This window comes from Argiope bruennichi, chromosome 5, assembly GCF_947563725.1.
Source record: "Argiope bruennichi chromosome 5, qqArgBrue1.1, whole genome shotgun sequence".
In the NCBI taxonomy this organism is placed as follows: Eukaryota; Metazoa; Arthropoda; class Arachnida; order Araneae; family Araneidae; genus Argiope; species Argiope bruennichi.
In genome coordinates this window covers 15,321,311-15,340,630 of record NC_079155.1, presented here as the reverse complement: position 1 = coordinate 15,340,630, position 19,320 = coordinate 15,321,311, and the positions used below count along the sequence as shown (strand labels likewise).

Genomic DNA, 19,320 nt, shown 5'->3' with positions numbered 1-19,320 from the left:
AAATTTGAAAAAATATTTTCAAATTTGGTATAACCTGAGTTCATCCTTCAATATTGTTTGCCAATGGATTCTAAAGCCCTCTTCTATTTTGCGCATGCCTCAGGAAATTCGACATGATAGGGGTGAGAAGATATATATTAAATATTCACACTTTTTTTCTTTGCAAAAATTTTATTGGTGTATTCTCAATTTTTTGAGGCAAAAATTTTCGTATGTTTATTTAAAATGCTTCTAAAATTTTTCAGTTTAAAGGTTTTTTTTTTTATTTTTCTTTATTTTTACTTTAAATTAAACAATTCGTTATTGTAAAAATAAAATCATTTTTGCACTTCTCGGTAATGTGTTATTTATATTGAAAGTCAGATTTATCAAGTACTCTCAATTGGTGTACTCTCAATTGTTTGAGCCACTGTATAAGTCAAATTATTTGAAGCTTGCAATGCTTCCTTTGTATGCGTGAGTATAAAAGAGGATCGCATGAAAGGTGCTACTCACAGGTTTAGTAGTTAAATTCGTTTTTTCATAAATGGTATGATCATAATAATCGATGTAGCCATTGAAGTATCCGAGATATGAATCGAATCCTCTGTAGGTAGGAGTGAACTCTTTAGTTTGGTAGCCCAGATGCCACTGAAAAGTAAAATAATAAATAAATAAAGCATTACGCTGTTAATTCATTCAAAATAACAGTTCAAAAATTGGGAAAGAACTTTTTTTCTGTGTTCTCCTCAGATATTATTTTACTTGTTAAAAGCTTAAGAGTATGCATCTATTTTAATAATATTCTAAATATTTTTGAAAAGCCGCACTGAAATAGGAAAGAAACATTTGTCTAAACTAGTTTATTTTTATTTTCAGCCATCACATTATTGACTCTACCATGTAGATAGTAGAAATGTGTGCTTTGAAAAATCTGAAATATGATTTCTGATAAAAAAAGCTTGATTATCTTCTTTTCATGTGAAAATGATCCTTTCTTGCCACGATTATGCTTTTAGCTTGATACTAAAATTCGTGATACAAATACGTGTCCGTAAATTTCATTCTATATTGCAAAAAATCTGTAATATTGCTTCCTTACGCAATTAATCCCACAATAAGGAAGATATTTTTACCGATAACTCTAGCGAAGGCTAAATAAATACATCTTGGCGATAAACCTCGAGACCGTTTGGCGGCTTGAATATAAATTTCATAGCAAAAATGAAACTTCTCGAACATGCGAATGTTTTGATAATATCTCTATTAACAGATAAGATTCGGGATCTCCCAAAATCTTTCTATGTCCCGTTACGGGTGCGTACACACGAAAAGTAATAATTGGGAACTATCTCTTTGGAATGTTGATTTTCAGTGAATTCTCTGCGAGTTCCTTATGCTGTTAGGTTATTTCATAACGATCTATTGTTTGTATTTTGATATTTTTTCGCTATTTTCTTGTACGCTTCGACTTTTGTACTTTCTTGTTTCATCGTTATCCGTTACTGATCTGATTGGATACAATATTGTTGAACATTTCTCCGCATATTTACCAGACAGATTTTCTGTAACAATTTTAAAAAAGAGTTGAATTAAAATATAGTTTTTATTATTACTTAAATATCTGTTTAGTTTGGGCTGAATAGAATACTATTTTTATCGATTTGTCATACAGTTAGTTCTTGGATCCCTATTTGCATGATTCAGTTTTGCATTTCACTTTATCTCAACTTCAGGGAAATCATCGTTAAAGTATATTTAGATTAGAGTTCATTTATTATAAAGTATCATTCAGAGCTGAATTACAAAAAAAAGTACTGGGCAAAATAGAAATCCATATCATACACGTGCCGTTTAGACAATGAAAAATCGATTTATTAAGAAAAACAGCTCATATTTCTGATCTAAACTGGTTTTGAGTTTTCAAATAATGGCAGGATAAAAAAGAAAGAAAGAAAAAAAGAAATCTTTTACTGAATGAATAATATTTAACAAAACGATTTTTTTTTGAGTAGTTGCATTTCATTTTTAACACTTTAAAGTTTTCTTACATTTAGTGTATTTCCCTTGTATTTTTACACCTGCAATAAATGTATAATGTATAAATGTATTTCATGTATAAATGTAATGTTGCATAAATGTATTTCACTTATTAACTCTATGATTCAAAGCTTATAATTATACCTCCCTTCTTAATATATATATTTTTTAAATTCAGGATACTAAATATGTTTAAAGCGTTTCTAGTATGTTCTACAATTGTTTTTCTAGAATGAAATTATCGATTACGGAATGTATCATATCGCTATCAATTTGACTGATTGGTAGTAGTTGTTATACAATGTATCGATTCAGCCTCCGGGTTACAAAGTTCTAGGAGGAATAGATCTATATGACTCAGAATCAAATAGCAATGCTAGGTCGGAAATGCTTGCAAAACACGATAGATAGTGTTGAACATGCACATGCTTCCCCAGAACAGATACTCTTCTTTTCAGCATAGCAATATTCAATATTCATAATTACCGATCTCGCAGTTGTCCTAGCTGACAAAACCTGATTGTTAAACAATGGCGTAGTAATGACGGCAGACTTGACGTCACATGATCCATTAATCATATTTCATTTGTAGAAAAAAAATCTTTTTCCTCTCCCAAATACGCAAATCAGTACTTGAATCGTTGGTGTCTTTCATTAAGACATATGTATTAGTATTTGAATTGAAAGAACATAATTCGACATTCATTTGCTCGTTCACACCCTTTTTTAATTCGGAAAAAAATTTATGCGGAGTGAATCTCTCTCTATGAAAGATTTTTATTTTTGTCACAGTCAAAGTATACGGTGAGCTTTGAGTCGATGTAGAAGATATTTTTCACAACTCGCACTTGAATTGTGCACTTTATATATAAATTTTGTATCTGATGATGTCAGATCTGATATGATTGCTTCGTCATTACCTAATGATCACACTTCATTCTCTGTAGAGAGAGTGATATCATTTGTTATGGTCACTGAAATGAAGATTCTTTTAGAACACACTCCGGAATCCTTCCACATTTGCATCTACCGCATCTGGCAAACATTTCCAACTCAGAATTTCTAAGTGACCTAACCCTTTCGTAAGTTGGTACCTCTGGTGTTGACACTTCGTGCATAGTCATTTGATTCGAATAAATTATTTGCATTTGCAGCGACCACAAGCAAATTTAAATTATTCCACAACCAAATAACTTCAGAATTAAAATCAAGTGTAAGAAAATTTGTGTAATTTTCAATCATACAATATTTATTGTCGAGCATGCTCACTGGAAACGCATTAAACATATTTAGTATCCTAAATTGAAAAAAAAAAAAGTAAATATAAGCTTTGATTGCAGAATCAATAAGTGAAATAACAAGTGTACAATACAGTAAGTATAAAAATATAAATGAAATACACTAAATGCTAAATGTATAAGAATATAGGTCAAACACACTTAAAGCTAAAAGAAGTGTGACTTAAAAATATTTTTGTGTTAAAACATAAAATTACCATTCATCAATCATTAAAAATGTTTTATTTTTTTAAAGTTTTTACACATGTTTTTACCTTTTAAATTCAGCTTGTAATGCTACTTTTGTCCCTGATGGTGAAAATGTTAATTTTGTTTCTTTTTTTAATTCCTTTTCTCTTTCTAAATAAAAGCATCAATTTATAAATTAAGTAAAATATATATGAAATGTCGTTAAATATTGTAACTGAATTCTGAATTTCAATATTATAATTACTATTTCTCTTTATATTCTATTCTCCTTTTATACTATATATATATATATACTTGTAGAAAAGTCCCATAAAACTCACCTTTCCGATCATATGCGTTTGATAACCCAGATTTTTCAAATATTGCGGCAAAATAATTTCACGCAGAGGCAGTCCCGAAGCTTCTCCAACATGAAGAGCAGAATGTTGCAGGCCTGTAATACGAGCGTTTAGTAAATATCGTGTAGTAAAAAATAAAATGTCGTAATTTAGACTTGCAAAAAAATGATAAATTTTAGCATATCTCTAGATTAACTTAGATTAAAAGCCATGCTTTTTGTAATATTAAAATAGAAAGTTCGGTAATTTGTCTATTAAACTCAGCAAAGCAAACTGTTGAACGTAAAGTTATTTCAATATAGATATATTTTGTACAGAAATAATGCTCTCCTGGTAACTATTTCATGAAGCTTTAATTATTTTTCGGAAGTGATAAATTAAGCGACACTAGCTGTGAAATGTTAAGCACAAGCGAAATGTTGAAACAGGCAACTTCGCAACCAGGGATTGGAGTTAACAACAATGAGTTTCAGGAACATAAGAGGATTCGCATGCAAATGGCCCGAACACATTAAGAAAATGTAAAACGCTTTAATATCTTCTCCCCAATGCATTATGATCAACTAAAGTGAATGAAAAATAGCATTAATGCCTCTGATATCTATTCCAGCTACTTGCTCATGAAACGCAGCTTGAAGACATCTTCTTGGCGACTTCAAATGTAAAAAAATGTTAGGTAAACTGTTATTCTCCCACATTTAAATAAATATATAGAATAGTGACCGCAGCCTAAGAGTTTGCCATCTAAAGCTCAAATACAACTGTGAGGAATTTGGCGGCATTCAGATTAGAAGCAAGATATCAATGGATGAATGATATCTCATTCTGCTGGCAAAAAGAAACAGATACCAATCAGTATACAAAGCAATTCAGCAGTTGCATACAAGTATAGCAATTTCACTGATACCAAATGTATTCATTAAAGTAATATATTTGCTGGAAAAGAGAAACAGTTACCAATCAGCATACAAAGCAATTCAGCAGCTGCATACAAGTATAGCAATTTCACTGATACCAAATGTATTCATTAAAGTAATATATTTGCTGGAAAAGAGAAACAGTTACCAATCAGTATACAAAGCAATTCAGCAGCTGCATACAAGTATAGCAATTTAATTGATACCAGATGCATTCCTTAAGATAATATATTTGCTGGCAAAGAGAAACAGGTACCAATCAGCATACAAAACAATTCAGCAGTTGCATACAAATATATCAATTTCACTGATACCAGATGCCTTCATTGAGGTAATATATTTGCACTTCGTTCTCAGCGTTGTTTGCACATTTGCGTGTTGTCCATACACGATACACACACCGGCATTTATTACTGCGAGAGCAGCGCCTCCTATATAACCGCATTGTAAATGAGCTGTAACTGTACGTTATATTCTGATACAATTCACATTATTCAGATCATTACATTTTCATTTCTTTTAAACAATTTCAGAAACTCTTAATGAGCTGATTGGTAATAAACCACACCTTCACCTTTTAAAAATCTACTGGATTTTATTCTCTCATTTAAATCAGGAATACTTTGTTATACTTTAAATTGCTTTTGCCAAAATTATATAATCATATTAGAAATCCTTTTATCACTTTCTTTTTCCTTTTTGATTTTTGAAGTGCTTTAATTTAAGTATAGAAATTCGGCATCAAGTCTGCGCAGTATAGCCAATGAATGGCTCTTCTGCCAATAAAACTAACAAAAACCTTAACCTCAGTGTTGCTTTCTCTTGTTGATCAGAGGCCACACCGCTTACTTTGGTGAAAGGAAAACACAGACGGGGAGTTTCAAGAATGGAGTCGTAATTTATTTACTGAGGAGAATCGTTTCAATATCTCGAATGACTCTGGTTGACAGCCGCAATAGAGATATCTGGCAAAAAGGTGTTATCCCAATAAACTGAGGGGAAAAGCTTTGTATTGATATTAACATGCTCTTTTAGAAAGATATCATGATGAACATAATTGGCGATTGTTAGTGTCATCAAGAAATTCTTTTTTAGATACACCTGCTCTTGGCTCTTAATTCGTTTTTAAGAACGATAATATCGTATCACATCGGACATGTGTAGTTCAGAAATTGCTGGAAAGTAATGCTATTTCTTAAATAAATTTAACAATTAGATTTCCTGATTTAAACATCTTAGAATATATATGAGATTCATTAGAAAGAACCGATTGAAACAACCATAACTGCCTGAGAACGTTCAGCGATTGAATCGATGTTTACTGAAAAATGGTATTAAGGTTGAGTCAGTCATATGGTCAAGATCTAATCATTCCCTTGCAAAATTAAACAGATTGAAACAAGTGGTGTTGCTTGTTAAGTAACTGTATGAATAATTGTTGTCATGCTACCATTGCAGTTAGAAATTCACTTAATAATATCTCTCTCACACACACAACACCGCTTCATGCCGCTACAACTATAAACCTCTGGTTATTTAAACAGTGTAATGAGCATGAAGTGGGAGAGGCATGAAAAGACGCTCCTGTTCTGTCCATCCCTGTGATTATTGTTCGACGTCTGACATTTATTTATTGAAATTTAGTTAAGGGATTTTAATATTGGATAAAAAAAAACGAAAGCAATGGGCTGTTTGAAATAAAAAATGGGAAGTAACTTTGGCTTGTTAAGCAAACTATCAGAGATAAACTGCAAATTGTGCTAATTTACATAAACATACTTACAGTTTGTTTGTGATTACAAAATTCAGAAAAGTATAATAAAAAATATTAACAAACAAAAAATTAGAAATGAGGACAGAAATAAAAAAAAAAAAACGGAACAGCACACACAAAAAAAATGCAATACAAATAAATGCTATGTACAAACACAAAAATAACAGAAAATAAATATATAGATGTATGGTGCTAGTCTTGGGAATAGCATTCTTGAAATCTAAACAGATCTTTATACCTCTCACAAAGAAACAAATATTTTCCTCTGTTCCTCGTAGACAAACAATCGTTAGTACTTCCCAATAAATACATAGAAATTAAGTTTTGTCTTGTGAAGTTGCTTCATTTGAAATTTACTTGAATTGACTCTTTTTATTCTTCTTAATACATTTGTTGGTCACTTCAATTTTGAGCTGTTATATTTTATTTACCATCAGTAAAAATTTTTATTGCCGATGTGAAATAAAAATTTTTCCTAAATACAGAAATAAATTTTCAGTCCTCTGAATGACGTTGTTTTAAAAGTAAGGAGAAAAAGCCAACTACATGTATTTAAGTTTTACATACCAGTACATATACTAAGCTCCAACTTTAAATTGATGTAATAGTTTTTTTTCATATTTTTCCCAATTATAACGAATTAATTCCTCATATTCAAAATTAAAAGTGTAATCTAATTCTTTTATTTCCTTTCATCATTGTTTTATTTATCTCGAAACCCTTAAAGAAAAACTAACTACAAATACCCTTTTACTTGCTAATATTTTCGTAAATAAAGATTGATCCATATATTTAATTTTAAGCAATATGTACACCTTTCTTTGAATGGTAAATAACTTGCAGTGGTTTTTAAGACTTTTACTTTATGGCTGTCTGTAAGGTTTTTTTATTTTTCAAGGAGAATATGAAAAAAGAGCCTTACCTAATCGAATAGGGTACTTTCCAGTGAGAAAAGCACCCCTGGAAGGCGTGCAGAGCCACTCTCCGTAATAATTATCCAAGAACAATCCATTGAGACCGAGGGCGTCGATATTCGGTGTTGGAATCTGTGGGGATCCCCGCAAACTGATGTCATTCATACCCTAAAGTTGAATTTAAAAAATGACGGCTGTAGAAAAACACAGAAACTGCATCAAACTTCCTAAGAAATCAGCAATAAAGAATATAAATTGTCAGGAAGTTAATGTTGATAATAATAATAATAATTATTATTATTATTTAATGATAATAATTACTTGCCCGTCATAAAACGTTTATTGGAGAATATGCGAGAAAGCTTCAAGGAGACCACTACCGCTGTCTTTACAGTTATTCAATCATCAATAAATTTCCTGAAATCCAGTTCAAATTTTGCAATTTTGTTCAAACAATAGCTTTCAGAATCTCAATTTGGCCTTTCTAAATGAACTCCAAAGGTAGCCATGACGAAAATAGTTGACCAAAATATTATCTTAGATAAAATAAAAATATTGGCTTCATAGTTCATTATCATGCAAACCTCAAATGGTACTCAGTCACCTATCTATGATCAAAAGTCTAACTTTGATATCCAGATGATTAAAAGAAATTACTGTTGTCTGCATGGTTCAAGAACTGGTCATTTCTTGAAGCATTCATTTTATGATCTTCCTTATTTGTTGGAATAAAATTTGCAAACTATTTCACTCTGATTTCTATTTATAAAACAAAACACAACTTACTTCTCTCACTATATTCTCTTTAAGAAACTCTAAAAAAAAAATTCAAGGTTAATTTGTCTTCGCCACAGTTGCTTCTAAATCACACTTTGTACGTATGATTGGTAAATGATAGTTATAAAATACAGATAATTGGCATGAAGCTAGAATTTTTATTGAGTCTATCGTGAGAATATGTATTCCGCACAGCTTTTGAGAATCGACTAAGTACAGAATTCGACACAGAACTGCAAATGTAGACAAAAAATACCATACCGAATTTCATTGATTAAAGCCATTATGTTTATGAATCATTGCAACATATAATAGACAGACAACCACCTGTTTGGCAACTTTAAGAATCTATAATTTACATGCTAAACTTGTGTACCAAATTTTATCTATCTATCCATTTGCCTTTTATAGATATCGAGTTCACCTGTACTAGAATAGCCAGACAGACAGGCTTGCTGTGAAGCGATATCTTTCAAAATTTGATAGAGATCTATAAATTTTGTGTTTAGTCCATTTACCGAATTTCATATATCCAGGTCAAAGCCTTTTTTGCGTTGCCGTGTTGACAGACAAAGAGACAGACTAACACTCAGACATAATGCCACAAATGTGTTTTTCGATTCAGGAGTATCTGAAATCTGGAGATTCATCAAAATCTGAAATTTGAATTTTTTGATCCACAGTACTTTTTCTGTACTTCATATACGAGAGAGTAAAAATGAAGCACAGACACTGTTATTGAAGATATTGATAAGATCTTTTGTTCTGGATCACTCACCACATGCTTTCTTCACAATCATACATCTTGTTAGATAATTCCTGTTAATATAATTAGATTCTTGTTAGATAATTCCTGTTGATTCCTGTTAAGATAAAAATAATTAGATTCTTGTTAGATAATTCCTGTTGATTCCTGTTAAGATAAAAATAATTAGATTCTTGTTAGATAATTCCTGTTGATTCCTGTTAAGATAAAAATAATTAGATTCTTGTTAGATAATTCCTGTTAAGATAATTAGATTCTTGTTAGATAATTCCTGTTGATTCTCGTTAAGATAATTAGATTCTTGTTAGATAATTCCTGTTGATTCCTGTTAAGATAAAATAATTAGATTCTTGTTAAATAATTCCTGTTGAGATAGTTAGATTCTTTTTAGATAATACCTGTTAAGATAATTAGATTCTTGTTAGATAATCCATGTTAAGATAATTAGATTCTTGTTAGATAATCCATGTTAAGATAATTAGATTCTTGTTAGATAATCCATGTTAAGATAATTAGATTCTTGTTAGATAATTCATGTTAAGATAATTAGATTCTTGTTAGATAATTCCTGTTAATTTCATTGTTTAATGCACGATGCAATTATTGAAGAGTAAAAATATATACCTATGTATTCCATTCAAAATTATTTTATTTCTGTCTAATAATGAAACTCACTATGCAAGGTTTTTCATAACAATTATAATTACAAATGGCTGTAATTTTCTAGTAAATAAAGATGACAGAAAAAAACATATCTTTAACAAAATGCAGAAAGAAACTTGAAGTTTTATCTGGTTATATAATAATTGTCCTACGTGACTTGCTTTGGTCAAATTCACACGTGTTATGCAAAAGTACAATTAAATTTTCTATATTTTAAAATAATTGTCTGCAAAACAATCAAAATGAAATTGCAAAATATTGAAGCTTCAGAATTTGTTCACAATATTTTAACAGTAACCATATATCTAGTTTTGAAAATAAAGATAAATATATTTATTCCATACTTTTTTGTAAAGAAAAATTATCGGGTGAGTATAATGAAACTGATTCAACATACCAAGTCATCTGCATAAATGAATATAATGTGAGGTGGCCTCCAAACCTCATATCCTTGGAGAAATATTATTTCCAATAGGAAGACAGAAACTTGAAGGAAGCTGTGCATCATGAAAATAAATACGAAAACAATTCTCTAAAAAAGAAATAAAGGCAAAAGTTTAGTTCTCCATGGATCACAAAGAAAAAAAAATATATTAAAAGTATCGTGTGCATTCATAAAAACAGTGTCATTTTATTGCTGAGAATGTGCTTACAGCACTTCCTTATATACAAGACAACATTATAACTATAGATAGCAACGGTCAAACTAGGACTAGGCAAACAAGTTGATCGCAAGAGGCGGCTTGTTTTTAAAAATAATACAAAGACAAACAAGTCAAACGAATCGAATTAGATGTTCGGCTCTCTTTAAATTTTTTCTGTTTATTTTCTTGATATGAAAATTATTAATATTAAAAATAAATTAAAACATAGAAAAATTTATTACCTGTGTGATGCAAATGCTTCCAAAGATGATATTCCTGACTCAGTGGCAAGCAAAGGAAGGACGGTAAAAATCTTTTACATCAAATAACTTAGAGAAGAAATTCCATCTGTTTAAATAGCATTGCTTCTCTTGATATTTTCTTCCCAAGCAGCACGTAATAAGAAACGTAGAAATGTCTGTTATTCCAGACTCAAGCCATAAAGGCTAGTGCAATCATTATATGTATTTAAATTTTACTCAGAATTTGCATGTTCGTGCTTGGAAGAATACGGATTCACTTTTATGAACATTGGAATTTTGAAAATATATTTAACTTCGAAGAGTAGCCTATTTAAATGATTCTTTTATTAATATACCAATTAGCGTATCGTATATGAATTATAGTGTTATTTCTCTCAGTGAAATCGGTCCAGTTGTTGAGCTTGGGGGCTTTCGCTAAGTTTTATAATGCTATATCTCTCGGAATATGCTACAGTTCGAAGATCGTGGTGGCCTGGTGGTAAGGTCTCGCCTTCGGAACTGGAGGGTATTAGGTTCGAGACCCAATTCCACCGAAGAATCTTTGTGAACTTTAAATCTGCCCGGGCCAAGCATCCTCCTGCTGGTGCGGTGTGGAGAGGGGTGGTGGTGCCAACTGAGGTGTCGTCCTCGCCATCTGACCGCGGTTCAAAATTGCGAAATCCGTCCCAAAATAGCCCTAGTGTTACTTTAAAAACAGGACGTTAATATAATTAAAACTAAAAAAACTCAACTAATCTCTTGGATATGGAAATGACTGATGACATATGGATTAGTAGTCACGAGCCTTGTAGAAACGGAAATTTTTTAAATCGATACATGAGATATTTTATTTAATGATTGTGACCGGCAAATTCGTCTGAAATTTTATAATTGTGTGAATAATTCTTAAATTATTACTAATAATCTAACAAGATCCAAGCAGTCACGTTCAGTAAATCTCTTCTTTATCTTATTACATAACATTCCCTTCTAAAGTCCTGAGTGAAGACAACATCACCTTGACCTTGATTGTAATTATTTAGTACACGAAGTTCCAAGGCAAATTCGTTTGATATTCAGCTGTGGATTGCATTTGTATCCATTGTACTATTGATCTCCATTATCGTGAGCGATACTTATACATCTTCACTTTAAGGAAGCATACACTATTTCGTTCCTTTTCTTTTTTTAGAATAAATAATTTCGTTTCCTTTTTTTAATGTATAAACGATATCTTTTCTTCTTTTAAATACGTAATTCATAGAGTTTTTTTTTCTTTTCAATTTCATAATGCATAAGACATTTCTTTTCTTTGCCTTAATGCATTTGCCAAGTAATCACTATACGTGGTACTTTCGGAAATAATATCAAAATTTCGGTTTTGTTGTACAATGTAAATGCAGTATCAGGAATCATCGCCAACAAACTACTGACAACCCGTTTTCAGGATTATAACCATTAGTATATTATCAAAAATAAACAATTTTTTACTTTTTTTTATTTATTTATTTTAGTATAGTTAATGTGCAACGGCTAAAAAGACGTATCATCTCAAAATGTCTGTAGTATATAGATTCTATTCAGAAATTTCTCAGAAAAAGGCATGTTTATTAATCTTGATGACAATTTCGTTCGCCATTGTTTAACAAAAATCAGGGAATTGACTAACCAAAACATTTTTGCATACGCTCTAATAAAAGTGTTATGTCCCTACGCATACAACTGTGGACTGTTCGTAAGGCGAAAAATACTGCACGGTATTGATTAGCAATAATTACAAACTATTGATCTGTGGCTAGAATTTTGCAATTTTAAGGAATCTTTTATCCATGGCGACTTTTTTTCTGCGGCGATTTATCCATGGCATGTGGTTAATAGTACACCATAACCGAATTTCTGTTTCAGAAATTTTTGTTCCAACCAATGGAAATCAAAATCAAAGAGTTATAATTACAGTCATAAAATCAGTTACCAACTTTCATATATTTGAGTCATTTCGTTTTTCAGTTTGCGCGTTTACATGCTTGCAAAAGAACAGATCAACAAACGGTCGACGTCTTGACCAATTTGGTTTCCATAAATTTGATGCAAAGGTTTTTACCCGCGACTTCGTATACGTGGAAATAGATTTATAGCATCAATGGCTTTATCTTTTGTTACTCCTGCGCATGCGTGAATTTTCAAAGCCAATTGGGACAACGCAAATGTATGAATTTTCTACGCCAGTTGGGGTAACGTAATATAGATTATAAATTTTTAATTTCCTTTATTCTATTTTATTTTAATTCTAAAGTACTTCAGAATGAATCCGAAAGATCGATTAATTAACAATGTTTAATTTTAAATGTATCGAACACTAAGAAAATAAACAGAATCGTTTGAAATAATAGTCAAAATCATGTTAAGCCTAATCTCATTGGCGTGGGGAAAACAAACAAACCCTGAAGCTTTACTCATTTGGCGATTTTTGGCGGGAAAATTAATTTTTAATTAATAAGCAATTAACCACTCAATTAAACGGAATAAATAGTAGCCTATGTCCTATTCTAGACTATAATCTATCTCTCAGCTAAATTTCATCCAATTCTGTTCAGCCGTTCTGGCATGATTGACTAACAAACATCCATCCATCCATCCAAATTTTCACATAATAGTAGTATAGATTTCATTTGTGTAGCTCAAAGTACTTTTGAATAACCATGTTTTTAAACCAACTGACGGTGGGGGGGGGGGAATTACAGACAGATATAATGCCAAGTGTCTATTTTTCGGATTCAGGTAATACTAAAATCTGCAGATTCGATGAAATCTCGAATTCATATTTTTTGGCCATTACAATAATTTTTTCTATACTTCGTATAGAGAAAAGTTTACTTTATATTTGTATAGAAAAAATAAAAAGTAAAAGAAAAGACTTACCTACAAAAGAATACAAGTGATAATCTACGTCTGTGTTCTGAACAGACGTTTAAAAGAATTTTACTGGAACTTTCCGAGACATTTAAATATCTTCATGAATATTTAAAGAGTCGATGAATTCTAAATTCATGATAATTTCCTTATTTTTTTCAGTCTAATTCCTCTACATTTTGCAGCCTTCAATGATTGAGCATATCGGTTATTTCTGTGAAGTATGTTAAATACAAATTTTGATTGCAATTTTAATTCTTAAGATTAAATTATATATATTTTTTAGAATTGTTTATCAATTATTTCGAGATGAATGTAGGTATTTTGCCAATGAACTTACTGATTTTACTCTATAACATGCAAATAAACCTCTGCCTTCAGATGTTTATGAATACTCGCATTTTAGATCTGAGTCTGAAAAATTATTTATGAAATTATGTCTAGACTCTGTCTGCTTACCTGTTTCTAGCCTCTCTGAGTCTGAAAAACCCATTTTCAGAATTGTGTCTAGCTGTTCTGTTAACACAATAACTCAGAAACGCTTTGAGCTGAACGTATGAAATTTCGTACTCAAAATTTGTAGGCCTTTATCAAATTTTGAAAGAAATCAATTTAGAGGAAGTTTGTCTGTCCGTCTGTTTGAGAACAGGTGAATATTGTTACAAATCTGTAATTTTGCTACCCGGCAATAATAGTGTCATCGTGGAAAAAAAGTTGTAAGATCTGCCCCGTGCGTCAATGACCTGAGAGCTTAGCGGCCATTTGGCGACGAATTTAGCGCAGTTTGGCGACTAAATGGATCATACTGGAAAGTTCGAGAAGTTTCACGATCCATCCAGTAGGAACCAAGATACACTCAGATACGCCCTGATTGGTCTGAAGATTCTAGTCCCGCCTCCCGGAACTATAAAAGACAGGCACTCTGAAGCTGCAAGGAAGTTGTGTGTATCGTCAGAAGTTGTGTGTGAGAGGAGTCAGAGTCCCCGTCACGTAGAGAAACTGGAGGATTAGACAGCAAGCAAGCTGCTGAACTAGCGATTAAAAATGCGCTGCGTTATTACGATTGATTGACGGTATTTGTAGGAGAAAAATTTTTGTAACAATATTATAGCTAGAAAATGGAAAGAACTAGATGAATAAAATTTAGTACAACGATTTGGCATCTGAAATGTAGATTCGCATGGATTTTTAATTAAATATAACAAGGGATTGTTCTCTGTTAGTCTATAATTTTTATGCATGTAAACACGGTCACTCAAAAACGCAATAACTTGAATAAAGGAAATTAGATGTTGTTTAAACATGTAAAATGTAGATTTTTATCAAATTTTGGAATAAATCTTCCAAGGGATCTGTCGGTCTTTACATTTTCATAGAAAAAAAGCGTTAAATTAAAAACTAATCACTTTTGATAAATGAAGTTTGGTATGTGATGTTGATACAAAAATTGTAGTTACTTGTCAAATTTCGGTTTCATTTGGTTGAGGGAAAAAGCGCGCAAATTGCATATCCAGTTTTTTTTAAATACATTACGAAGTACAGAATGCTTACCTGCGGGATTCTCAACATAAATATCCGCGTACTCGTGGCGTTCACGAATTTACCAAGAGATAAAAATATTATGCGAAGGGGGAAGAGAGATAATACTTTTATTAAAATGTAGGCAAGAAAGTTTCAAAAGGATAAGTTCATACAGCTAATGTCACTCAAAGGCATAATGAAGAATTTGGTTAGCTGCTGTTCCCACCCACAATCCAGAATCGTCTGAATCAATTTATGGATAGTAATTAAAATAGTAATAAATTGTGTTTATAATGTATACTTTCTGTTACGGTTGTGAGAGATTAATGAATGAATTCATGAATTCGTGCAATTATTTTTCTTTAGTTGTGATGTAATTTTAGCTCTATAAACGTAAATTTTACGAAGTACAGTATTACTATACAGTACAGTACAGTATAGTAAACAATTTTGAGTAAAGCAATTTTTGAAATTTGATATATTCATCAGAAACCTTAGACATCGTAAATCATCTGTTTCATTTAACTTTTTTTCATCGAGTTGCCTAATCAAATCGTCACTGGTCGTATAGTAGAATTTTAAATATCATTAAGCAGTTTTTTTTTTATTGTAGCCCAAGGAATTCTTTATTTCAAAGCTCACAGACCACTCCCCTGGGGCAATATCAGTACATCACTGAACACAGACACACGTAGAAATAAGTTTGGCTTTTATTATTCATCAAAAGTTTGCTTCGTTAAATATCATAGACGAATATAGCAAATACATATACATTAAGATAGAGCACAACTAATATTTAAGATTTTCAATTTTACATATTCACGCAATAAATTTACACACATAAAAAAGATTTAACAAACAATGCACGTTTAATTAAATCGACATTCCGACAATAATTTGAAACGTATTTCTCTACCCGAAATTAGTCAACCTCACACTAATAAAGTATTATCACATCATCTGATGGATTATCTACAGATAATTTCGTAAATTAAAAGCATTTGCTCAGAATTCCATAGTCATCCTAATCTAACTGAAACATCATTTACAAATGATATATTTTATTGGTAAAGATCCAACTTTACAACTTAAATCGCAGACTAAAAGTTTTAAAAATAGTAGTAATTAACACTAACTATAGAAGTAATTAACACCAGTTTACAAGTTTGGTATCTTCAGTCTTTTTCCCAATTTCTCATTTCCTTTCAGTTGCTCGAACTCTCGTGATCCTTAAATCTGTTAGCAGCAGCTGCTAACATGGCATCGCACATCTACTGAAATTCCTTCATGTAGCAGTTGGGAAGTTGGTACCTCACTCTTCTGCTATCACCTGACCTAATTAAGAACAGCTTCGTAGATCTCAGCTCGACCTCTCATCATGAACAATGCCAGAATATGCCATGGCATCCTAATACCCGAAGTGGAGGGACGATTTCTTCTTGAGTGATACGCCAGCGGACAACAAGTCCTTCCCTTTTTATTATTCAACCTGAGAAGCTGGTTTTGGTAATATTATAATTTTTTTTGTGTGTGTGTGGTTTTCATTCCACAATTCAGGAAGGCACTTGTCCAAAAATTTCACGCATGGCGCACCATATACCAAGACGTTTCTCCAAGTACGAATTTATTATTTTTTTCTTTTTACAATTATTATAGAATTATAATTTCAGTAAAAACAATAAACTTTAAAATTCCGATTTTTGGATGACAATCATTTTTTTATTCAAGAAAACAAGGCAGAATAAAAATCTATTTTAACGCATTTATTTTGTTTTATTTAAACTACTCTTGCCAATGCATGCATAGCATGACCCTAGTTTATAAAATTGTCAATCATTAAAAAGCTGTAGGAAAAAAAAAAAAAAAAAAAAAAAAACTGCTGGAATATGGTTTTATGATCAGAAGGTAGCTATATAAGCTGTTTTGCCCAACACAATTTGATGTAATGTTGCAAGAAATGTGGCTATGGAAAACCGGTATATAAAAATCTTGCACAAATCTGTGGCCATGCTTAAAGGAATGCTCAGTTTATCAAGATTATTTTGGCTTATGAAGAAAATAAGGCGCGAGGCTCCATTGGATTCACCAAATTTTAACTTTCCCAAAGGATAAATTAGGTAATTATATGGGATCAGCTGTGCCAGTAGTCCAACTAGTAAACCCTATTAGTACAAAATGCTCTACAGCATTATTACGATATCTTCACATTATTGACCGGTATTCAGAACATCGAAGATCAATGTGGAGATATTGGACAAAATCTTATAGTAATAAGGAAAGTATAAATTGATCTATCCATACAAATATATTGATTATTATGTATATTGAAATATATATTGTTACAAACCTGCAATTCTGCAGGTTTGTAACAATATATATTTCAATATTCACAGCATAGTTGGTTCCATCATCAGAAAGAATGCTTTGCAGTCTTCTGGATTGGACGGAGTCCGAGTGTCGCGTCGGAGGTCCCCGAGCTTGGCGACAAACTTGGCGACGAATTTGGCACCAAAATAGATTATACTCGAAACATCGAGAATTTTCCCGATCCGTCCATTAGGAGCCGAGATACGCCTCGAACGTTCCTGATTGGTTGAGAAGCTTCTAGCCCCGCCTCCTGAGACCTATAAAAGGAGGCAGCCGCAGCTGCCAGAGTAGTCGGAAACGACAGAGAAGAGTAGTCGGAATCGACGGTAAAGAACTGGCCTTCCAGAGATAAGCGGAGCAGCGACGGAGTCAAGCTAGTGCTGCACTAAGCTGTGCGCTACTGTCTGCAGTAGAGTCTGGTTGTATGCTACACGTCTCGGGTGAAGATAATTGTCTTCTATGCTGTAAATAGTTGTCGTCTTTGTGCTGTCCTGTGTGTCTTAGTGTAAATAAACGTCGTTGTTTCTTTTTCTACTGCCGCCTGCTGATTGAACGTTCTCCACACCATATAACTTCCGCTATCCAAACGAACCCGGAAATTTCGTAACAATATTGATATATATACTTGATATATATTGAAAGTATATATTGATTTGAGATAACCATACAAATATTTTTTTCTTGTGAGATTATTGGAAAAAATCGACAAAATTCAACAAGGATTGTAACAGTGAAGAAGACCATCTGTCATGAATTTGAAGCCAATCAAATGCCGACCTTGTAGAATGCCGCTATAATTTTGCGATATAATGCTTGTGATACACCATTACTAAGCGTGATGAATATTTCGAGAACATTGTCTTGCGTTCCCCAACAATTTTTCAATGATAGACAATTTTTGAAATAAAGAGCCCCTATTGATAGCATATGATGAAGAAAATAGGAATTAAAATTATTGTTCTGGCCTATTAATTTCCATTTCCAACATTTATAATTTCTTGAATTTCGTTTAAAGATCATCATTGTTTTTCCAAACATTTTGCCTACCATATGCACATAATGCTTAGGATTTTATAAATAGCAAAAGACACTAAATGCTGAAAACGCATATTTCATTATTTCTTTGTTATAAAAATTGTTACTAATTTAAGGTAATTTAATAGGGAGGCTAGATAGTTAACCCGTTAGTGGGTCTTGGGAAGATACTTCTTATCTACATAAGAAATACATCTGTGAAAAGGGCAAATCCTGCTATAATATGTTGGCTTAGCTATTATACCGTCGGGAGCAATAATTTTTAAAAACTAAAAATAAGCGAATCAATATTCCCAAAGAAGGAGGATGTTGCTGCAATAAAATGGATGGACAATAAGACTATTACTTTGTTGACTGCTGCACATAAGCCAGCGATCATGACATCTGTAAACCAGACAAAAAATGAATGAATAAATAAATAAATAAATAAAAAAATATTTTAAAACAAAAGCATCTTGCCCCAAAATCTGTCGCTGAATATAAAAATGGGAGGGGTTGATCAATTTGATAAGTCAACCATCTAACTCTCCGACCCGCCCGAAGGCACACGGATTAAAACCATAGAAACTGAATGACCGGACCGCCGCAACAGCAACATTGGCGGGAACTGTGGTTGAGTCCTAAGGGCCGTCACCGGCCACGGTACAACCCTGCCCGAAGGAAGTACGTCCCGTCATCGATGGGAGGAGCCAGATCCCCCACCTATTAGTGTACCCTCCAGGGTGGCGAGATCCAACCACCATGCCGGAAGCATCTCATCCTCATTCCGAGGTGCCCCCCCTGGGGGGATTGATCAATTTGATAAAAATAAATAAATAAATAAAAGATACCAGATAAGATCTGCAAAATGTTGGCACCGTATCCTTTATTTTTTCATTGACTTTATCATCGCAATCGTATTATATTGATAGAGAATAAAAGAAACAGAAGTTTAAGCCAGTTAATA

At 32.2% G+C, this 19,320-nt stretch overlaps 1 protein-coding gene across 3 annotated transcripts in view; it reads right to left on the bottom strand.

The window, feature by feature from the left end:
* LOC129968783 (arylsulfatase B-like) overlaps nucleotides 1-19,320 on the bottom strand; it is a 31,155-nt gene that overhangs the window by 10,267 nt on the left and 1,568 nt on the right. Inside the window, exons 1-5 of one of the 3 annotated variants that reach the window (XM_056083031.1) lie at nucleotides 13,461-13,488; nucleotides 10,053-10,187; nucleotides 7,458-7,617; nucleotides 3,827-3,939; nucleotides 496-630 (exon numbers count right to left, since the gene is read on the bottom strand). In XM_056083031.1, coding sequence (XP_055939006.1) covers nucleotides 496-630; nucleotides 3,827-3,939; nucleotides 7,458-7,617; nucleotides 10,053-10,163 — 519 coding nt within the window. In that variant the 5' untranslated portion in view covers nucleotides 10,164-10,187; nucleotides 13,461-13,488. Of the gene's footprint in view, nucleotides 1-495; nucleotides 631-3,826; nucleotides 3,940-7,457; nucleotides 7,618-10,052; nucleotides 10,188-10,541; nucleotides 10,682-13,460; nucleotides 13,489-19,320 lie in introns of those variants that run through there. The other 2 variants (XM_056083030.1, XM_056083029.1) reach the window with 2 other exon arrangements.